Source organism: Schistocerca cancellata, chromosome 4 (genome assembly GCF_023864275.1).
Source record: "Schistocerca cancellata isolate TAMUIC-IGC-003103 chromosome 4, iqSchCanc2.1, whole genome shotgun sequence".
NCBI lineage: Eukaryota > Metazoa > Arthropoda > Insecta > Orthoptera > Acrididae > Schistocerca > Schistocerca cancellata.
The window spans coordinates 301407113-301415988 of record NC_064629.1 but is presented as its reverse complement, the minus strand read 5'-3'; the positions used below and the strand labels follow the sequence as shown (position 1 = coordinate 301415988).

At 45.6% G+C, this 8876-nt stretch overlaps 1 protein-coding gene across 1 annotated transcript in view; it reads right to left on the bottom strand.

The window, feature by feature from the left end:
* Positions 1–3236: 3236 nt before the first annotated feature.
* The window catches only part of LOC126184969 (clumping factor A-like), a 43997-nt gene continuing 38357 nt past the window's right edge, over positions 3237–8876 (bottom strand). Inside the window, exon 3 of the mRNA XM_049927664.1 lies at positions 3237–3483. Coding sequence (XP_049783621.1) covers positions 3427–3483 — 57 coding nt within the window. The 3' untranslated portion in view covers positions 3237–3426. The remainder of the gene's footprint in view (positions 3484–8876) is intronic.

Genomic DNA, 8876 nt, shown 5'->3' with positions numbered 1-8876 from the left:
TTACATTTGTTAAAATTAATTAACAACTGTATACCAATACTACTGCAACAAGTCTTTGCTCTTAGATTTAGAACCATCAGACGCACCTTAAATTCAAGGTGGTGGGTTACTCTGTACTGTTAATGGAATAAAAAGTTTACGTAACACTCCTATGAAAATAATGCAGTGATTATATTCCTGCCAGATCAAGTGATTGAACAAGGCCAGCAGATCTGCAGAATGAGGAATGCGTCGCAATCACCTGGGCGAATGCCAGTCCCTGTCAAACTGATAATGGCCAGAGGCCGCAGCATTGAGGCGAACTATTGACCAGAAAGTGCTCAGCTGGGCTGATGGCCAGAAGCACTGAGAAATCTCTTAAAGCTGTTATTGGGGGACCAGAAAGTTAAACCTTTGTCCATAAATGTGACAACAGTCACACCAAACTAAGTGGGCTCTTACTCGTTTGCACTGCATGGCTTACTAGACTGAGCAGATACACCAAGGTAACAGCGAGATAAACGTTTTCCCAATCTTCCACATTCTGCACTATTGCAAGAACGTGCAGTTGGCAAATCTTCGGATTCCGAGGGACGACCAAGACCATCACTAAGTTACAGATTGTTCTCTGCGGCGGCCAGTGGCCACGTTCTGTGTCAAACACAGTGCATGGAGCATCCTCTGCGCACACTGTACAGTAGCTGGCTGAGTTTTGATACAAGTTAATACAATTTTATCTTCAAATAGAACAGTGATTTCAAAACTTGTAATTTCGAGTCTACATAAATTCCGAGTGACAGCTTGTCCCCATACAACCTTTAAGGTCAAATTTTCTTCCTGAGCACACCATTACCAGTTACGAAGGAGTGCTGAAAAGTAATACCTCCGAAAGAGCTTTAAATAGCACCAACGTTATTAACGTTCTAACCTTTGATTTCAAGGTATTTACAGCTCTATGCCGCAAGAGTGCTTCTAATTATATCTTAAGATGGCGGGGTGTAACAACTATGCGAGTGTGAGAATCAGTGCTGTAATCGAGTTTCGAAGAGTTCGCCCACACATGGAGCATCCGCTCCTTCATCATATGTCAGACCACAAACGAGAGCTGCGACCCCGTTCTCATCCGATTCTCATCCGATTCTCATCCGATTCTCATCCGATTCTCATCCGATTCATTTTGATTGTGAAGGAGCGAGGCAAGTTGAGATGGCTTCGTTAAAGCCAGACGTTTTACAGTGACTTTATCAACAAATTTATCTGTCGTTGGAAGAAATTTGTTCGTCGCTGTGGGGACTGTTTAGAAATATGTAGAGATTAAGAATAAATTTGTTTAATGCTACTACCGTTTATTTTATTTAAAATTTAAGTTACCATATAAAAATACTGACTTTTGGGCACATCCTCTTTCATTCAATCCATGTTGGATAATTTTACCAGACGATTTGTTAGAAGTGTGAGTAATTGTTGCACTTCTAAAATTTATGGCATCATGAAGTAATTACCACAGTGCTTAATTTTATTCTGCTGCATGTGTAAAATCCTGCAGCAGCTACAATTAGCACCGCGCGTTTTTGTTAACGCCGACTTCCAGACGAGCTCAGAAAACGAATCATCTAAGTGTACAAATTGTTTTATATTTTTACATTAAGACTGAACAGAAGTAGCCAAGCAGGGAATTAAGACTACCACAAAGAAAACAAACGTATGTACATATTTACGGCAACAAAGGTTTTCTCTGTAGTGTGCATCTAGAAAGCTTTCATCTACAGAAAATTGACTTCATACTTACTCTCAAAGGAAGCCAATTATCTGTTACCTGGGTCCCTTAACATATGATTCTTCCAACTAAATTTCTGCTTAGTACCTGATATACCAAACAAATACGACATTGCACTTACAAGGGTACGGCGTCTACTCATCCCAGATTTCGTCCACGTTTATGGTATATGCAGGGCTTGGCGAGAAATTAATGTTACGGAAGTAGGAGCTCCAGATGGCCAAGCGTTTACAAAAAATTTCAATTGTAGCGCGGGTCAGGGGCGCATGAAGTTTTTACTTCAAGCTCTTAGGAGCAGGAATTTTGCTGCGCGTAAAACATAATGCGTTTTAGTGCCGAGGAACCTTAACTGTTAATGAACGAACAAGTTGACGAGTAAATCAAATATGCTTCTATTCTTGGGCGTCTCATGTGAATATGTATCCTTATTCCTCGGTTCAAAGACATTGGTGACTTGCGCTTCGCGCATGTCAGGAGCACATGATACGTCATATGTTCAGCTATCGGCAAACCCAGGATTTTGCTTTCAGTTCCAGCCATGCGATCCTTCAATAGATTACATTAGTACTTTCGTTCAGTTAAAATTCTGAAAACTCTTCTCAGACAGAAGCTGTGGACTGAATAGTTATTGCGCTTACTGTTTCATTCTCTGGGAAAATGAATGCACGACGTAATCAAGTATTGCGTCCCTGCCAACGAAAAACTGTCCTGTTGGTGCAGCGCTGAACTCCTGTTTTAGGGAACTTAACATTAGCGTAGTCACCAGGCAGCGGTTGGCGCAGCCGCCAGTACAGACCGTTTGATCGTGCCCATATGCCAAATGCCCCTTTCCATGCTCCCTTGCATATTCAAGCCATTTTATTTCTGGGTTCGAGAGAGGGCGACGTTCGTGAGTGCTTAGCGGTTTCTGAATTTTGCTGCACGCGCTATCTTTGTGAAATTGACGTATTTATAGCATCAGAATGGGGTTGGTCGAAGCGCCTATCAGATTCTCAGGTAACAATTTCATGGAGAACGTTTTACTTTATCTTTGAAATCTAGCACTGTTGCAGCGACGGACTTAAATGTTACAAGTCAAGTGACAGCTTTCATTATGTTCTGTCCACTTATTCAGATTATTTGTTCCCTCAATTATTTATGAATGTAGCAGTGGGATATTTTCAGACGGTCATTTCCTACTGCTACATGCGTAAGTACTGTGCTTCGTTGCTGGAATTTATTTTTATCTACCTCAAAAGTACCCACGAGATTACCCTGTCTCTCCCTCTATATTGCGTGGGTGTTAGTGTAATTGGTGAAGTGAACTAATGTTAGCTAGTTCTTCAGGAGAATCCACAATATCTAAAGAAAATCGTGCATCCACAATATCTAAGAACATTATACAAATTGGGTTTGGTGTTAGATGCTTAGAGCCGGAAGATGAAAAACAAGAAGTTTCATGTAGGCAACGCAGCATTTATTTCTTACAACCTGTCTTAAATGTCAATTTCGGACGTAGGGTACATTTACTTACACATCAGTACCGAAAACATTAAAATTCCTAAATTTAGGAAAGTAAACAGTACATAAAAATTTAAGATACAATCACTGAAATATTTATATATAAAACACACATTAAAATTAACATTTATGTTTGCACGTAGCAGTCTCGTCTTCTTTTCGGTTCTTCGTCAAATTCTTGTCTGGTTAACTGACGTCATCATCGCATTAAACCGTTTCGACATCCTCTGAAATAAAAAAAGTATTACAAATTAGTTGAGAACTGTCTTATTGTAGCATACACAAATGTGGCTCCTCTGCTTACACCAGAACAGTTTTGAGCACAAGTTACTTGCTTGATTAACGGAACTTTTTTAGTACAGCATTAACTATATGGAAATATCCCACTAAGAAAACTACTGTAGAAACTGTGTTTTAAAGATATAAAGTAAAAACTGAAGAGGAAAATGTCATTCGCTAAAAAAATGACCAACATTCGAACATTCAGTATCGTGGAACTAGGATGGCTACAGGAAACCCGATACGATAGGTATATTTTGCCATAAAGGAGATGCTGCCCAGAAGTGTAATCTACGGCTTAGGGTAATACAAAACTATTACTCACATTATTTTTGTATAGTATTTTAATCTCTAAAGCAAACTGACCTGGAAGACTGCAAAAATACACTGAAGATATGACCATCACTCAGATGCAACGTGTGGTTACCAGATAAATGTATTAAATCGAAACAAGAGCTAACGGGGGGGAACTGGGGAACTAACTGTGGGATCGTTTTCACACGTTAATGGTGGCTATATTTGGTATGCATCATAGCTGTTAAGTAACGAGATGTTTAATCAGTATTGGTTTCAGCTGTAAGGAGTTTGAGTTGTTACTGTCGGTTGAAGCAGTGAACGATTGCAAGCTTTGGCAGTCAGCAGCCATCCGACCAATGCAACGACAAAATACTGAAGCGTATCTCAGACGAATGTGGTTGGGTGGGCATATGGAGAGACGTAGGCAAGGACTGCATGAGCCGAGCCTTCGATTGCAGATTGGAGAAAAAGGGGGGGGGGGGACGCAACATAAGTTGATACACAGTGAAACTTCGTTAACGGTAACACCTGCCCAAGGCTGGACTATAAAATCCTGCGAAGACCTTTTCAGTTTGTGTTTAACTGTCAATATCTATTTATAACAATTTTCATTAACCATTTCTGTTCTTAATAATGGAAAGCATGAATATGCCATTAAGACCAGAAGCGAGCTCTACAAAGAGGTTGGTTGGTGCGATTGAAGGGACCATACTACTAGGGCCATCGGTCCCGTTTTCCACGAACTTTAAACACCCACAAATAATTAGAACAAAGGAGATGACAGACGACACAGGACAAGACAGACAGACCAGAAAAAGAAATTAAAATCACATTAAGTATGGCAGTGGTTGGCCAACCTTACCGAAAAAAAGGAAAATCCTATCACCAAGAAACACTAAAAACCCCAGTCTAAAATCGTAGGCCAAAGGCCAGACTCAACACACAGGACAAACACTTAGATCAAGCGATGAAACCCCCTGCAAGAATAAGACTCAAAACTAAATCTGCCCTCGCAACGTCATCTGATAAAAGTGCAGGAAGTGTATCAGGTAGCGCAAACGTCTGCCTGAGTGGAGTTAAAAGCGAGCAGTCCAACAAGATGTGGACCACCGTCAAAGCTGACCCGCAGCGACAAATAGCTGTGCATCATCAAGGTGTGGTCTATGTGCAGCCAGCAAAGGACAACAGAGCCCTTGCGAGAGACCCGCAAGGAGGAGCGCCGCACACTTGTAGCCTCCTTGATTGCCCAAGGTTTGTTGGGTGAAGGAAGGGCGCGCCATTCTTCACCCCACGTGCGAAGTACCTTCGGCCGCAAAACTGACCTGAGGTCAGTCTCCGAAAGGCCAATATCCAACTCTGGTGCAATGACAGCCTGTTTGGCCAGCGTGTCAACACATTCATTTCCTGGGATGCCGACATGACCAAGAGTCCACACAAAGACCACAGAGCGGCCGCAATGGGCAAGAGTATGCAGGGACTCCTGGATAGCCATCACCAGACGAGAGCGAGGGAAACACTGGTCAATAGCTTGTAAACCGCTCAGGGAGTCACTACAGATAACTAAGGACTCACCTTAGCAGGAGCAGATATACTCTAGGGCGCGAGAGATAGCGACCAGCTCGGCAGTGAAAACACTGCCGCCAGCCAGCAATAAGTGTTGTTCATAATGATCCCGAAGAGTAAGAGCATAACCGACACGACCAGCAACCATCAATCATCAAACCGTCAGTATAGACAACGCCAGAGCCTTGAAACGCGGTAAGGATTGAAAGAAAGAAAGCGGTGGTGGAGGGCCCGAGTCCTTCGGACCCTGTGCCAAATCGAGCTGAAGGCATGGGCGGTGCAAACACCATGCGGGTATAGGCAGAGGAGCCCGGGGAAGAAATGGAAGAGGGGAAAAACCTCAAGCTTAGAGATAAGAGCCTTGACACGAACTGATCGTACACCCTGACTGGGGCCGCCGTTCCAGAAGATGGTTCGTTTGTTTTGGGGTTTGATGGGGGCTAAACATTGAGGTCACCAGTCCCCAGTTCCAAACAGACATACTTGTAAAATGCTTATACAGTAAAAGCGTAACCTGTGCACCCAGAGGGATGGAACACCAAGGGGTACAGAGCTAAAATGAACACTGCAGTAACACAAAATTGAGGACACTTAAAAGCAGCAGAGCAAATAGTTGACTAGAGTAAAATAGACTACAGTGGTTGATGGATCAAGTCACATGTCAACCACTCAACTACACGTGAACCTCCAGCTGGAAAGCGTTGATAGAGGTACCAAAACAACTTGTTACCATAAAAGACACTATTTTGGTATCCACGTCACAATGAAAAGTCGCTGGAGTGGGTGTAGCCTGAGAAATCATGCGAGGGAGCCCACACTAAAGCTAGTGATAAAACCCAGCTGCACGAATAAAACGTAAAACTGAGTCAGCTATAGAGGCATCGTCACCTAGAATTAAAGGAAGTGCAGCTAGTAAATTAAAGGACTGCCGCAAGGGGGCTGAAAGGGGGCAGTCCATCAGAAAATGGACCACTGGCAGCCCTGCATCACAGCGACACTTGGGCAGGTTCTCACGAGGAAGGAGATAGCTGTGGGTCAACTGCATATGTCCAATTCGGAGATGGCAGATAACAACTGATTCCCTAAGCATGCACCTCAAGGGTGAGTTCCATACGGTCGTGGACGACTTTACCATGCTGAGCTTATTTATTGTGTTCAAGACAGACCATTCAGAAGCTCCAGACATCGCGGACCTTGTGATGTAGGGCTGACTGGAGGTCTCTTTCCACGAGACCAAGCTGCAGGGGTGGCGAAGTGGTGGCCTGCTTGTCCAACCGAGCGACACGTTCGTTTCCTGGAATGCCGATGTGGCCTGGGGTCCACACACACGTCGCTGAAAGACCACACTCGGCGAGAGCAAAAACAGCATCTTGAATACCGTGCACCAAAGGGTCCTGAGAAAAACACTGGTCGAGTGCTTGCAATCCACTGGAGGGAGTGCATATGACAAATGACTCCCCAGGGCAGGCGGAAAGGTGAGAGTGCACAATAAAGAGCACTCAGTTCCACAGTGAAAACACTGCTCCCACAAGGCAGGGAATGCTGCTCAACGTAGTCGCCGTGGATGAAAGCAAACCCAGTGCGTCCATCGACCACAGAACCATTGGTCGAGACTACATCCACATCGCAAAACGAGGCAAGAAGAGCCAGGAATTGTTGACGATGACCGGCAGGTGGAACAGAGGACTGAGTTGCAGGACAAATCCAAGCAAAGCCACAAGCGAGGGAGGGACCAAGGAGGGGTAGAAAAAGAGGGGTAGAAAAAGAGGGCCGGAAGGATGGAGGAAGGGGAAAGGACTCAAGTGATGAGAGAAGTGAACGAACGCGGACCGCGATCGGGAGACCCGACCTAGGCTGCCATCGTGGGGAGGGGAGTGCAGAAGATGGAAAAAGGAGCCTGCAGTTTGGGTGGTCAGGCAAGGCATGGATGCGGGCGATATATGACGCAAGCAACTGTTATCGGCGGAATCGTAGGGGAGGGGCTCCAGCTTCTACAAGAAGGCTAATCACCAGATTAGTGTGGAAGGCACCTGTCGCCAGTCTGACGCCACAATGGAGAATCGGGTCGAGGATCTGCAATGTTGAAGGTGCTGCTGAGTCGTACACCACACTCCCGTAGTCCAGACGGGACTGGACTAAGGCCTTATAGAGCTGTAGGAGGGTTGTTCGTGCAGCCCCCAAATGGTGTGGCTGAGGCAGCGAAGGATGTTGAGGTACTGCCAGCACCGTTGTTTAAGCTCGCGAAGATGAGGTGTCCAAGTGAGCTGAGCATCAAACAGCATGCCAAGGAAGTGATGCGTCTCCTCAATACGAAGGAGTTCATTGGCAAAGGAGAGTTCTGGATGGAGGTGGGCCATTCGACGACTACAGAAATGCATCACTCGGGTCTTAGAGGCTGAGAACTGAAAACCATGGGTGGATGCCCAAAAATGTGCCTTAGGGATAGCTCCTTGCAGCCGCCGTTCAGCAACACTGATGCTTGGGGAACTAATAAAGACAAGTCATCGGCATATAGAAAGGAACAGACTGATGAGGCAACTGCAGCCACAAGACCATTAATCGCCACCGAAAAGAGGGAACACAGAACTGAGCCCTGTGGGACACTGTTCTCCTGAATATGAGCAGAGCTAAAATAAATGCCAACCAACCTGAAAGGAGCGGTTGGAGAGAAAATTCCGTAGAAAACTCGGAAGTGGACGCCATAAGCCCCATTCGTGCAGCACAGCAAGGATATGATGGCGCCAGGTGGTATCATACGCCTTCCGAAGATCAAAGAAAACCGCAACTAGATGTTCTGGCTGAGTAAAAGCTGTATGAATAGCCGACTCTAGCGAGACTAAATTGTCGATCGCTCAGCGGCACTGACAGAAGCCCCCCTGTTGCTGGGCTGGGAGGCCCCGAGCTTCGAGAATTCACAAGAGCCGCCAACTCACCATCCGTTCCACGAGTTTGCACATAACGTTGGTAAGGCTGATAGGGCGATAGCTATCAACCACCAGCGGATCTGCATCAGGTTTCAGCACTGGGATGGTAACGCTATCCTGCGAACGAGTTGGGAAAATGCCCTCCTTCCACATGCGGTTAAACAGCGTGAGTAATTCACCCTGACAGTGCACCGAAAGATCGCGAAGAAACCGGTTGTGAATTCAGTCTGGACCTGGAGAGGTATCGGGGCAAGTCGTACGGGCACTTTGGAACTCCCATTCACTAAATGGGGCGTTTTTATCGTTCTCAACGGTGCGTGCGAAACGAGAACTGCGTACGCTCGGCCTGCTCATTAGTGGCGCGGAATTCTGCGCTGTAGCCTGCTGGCGCGGAAATACGAGCGAAGTACTCTTCCAGATGTTCGGCGATGGCAATTGGGTCAGTACAAAGTGTACCCCAAAGAGAAAGACGAGGGACAGACGCACGAGGGCGAAAGCCAAAAACGCGCCGAACCCGCGACCACACCTGTGATGGGAAGGTGTGAGTACCTATGGTG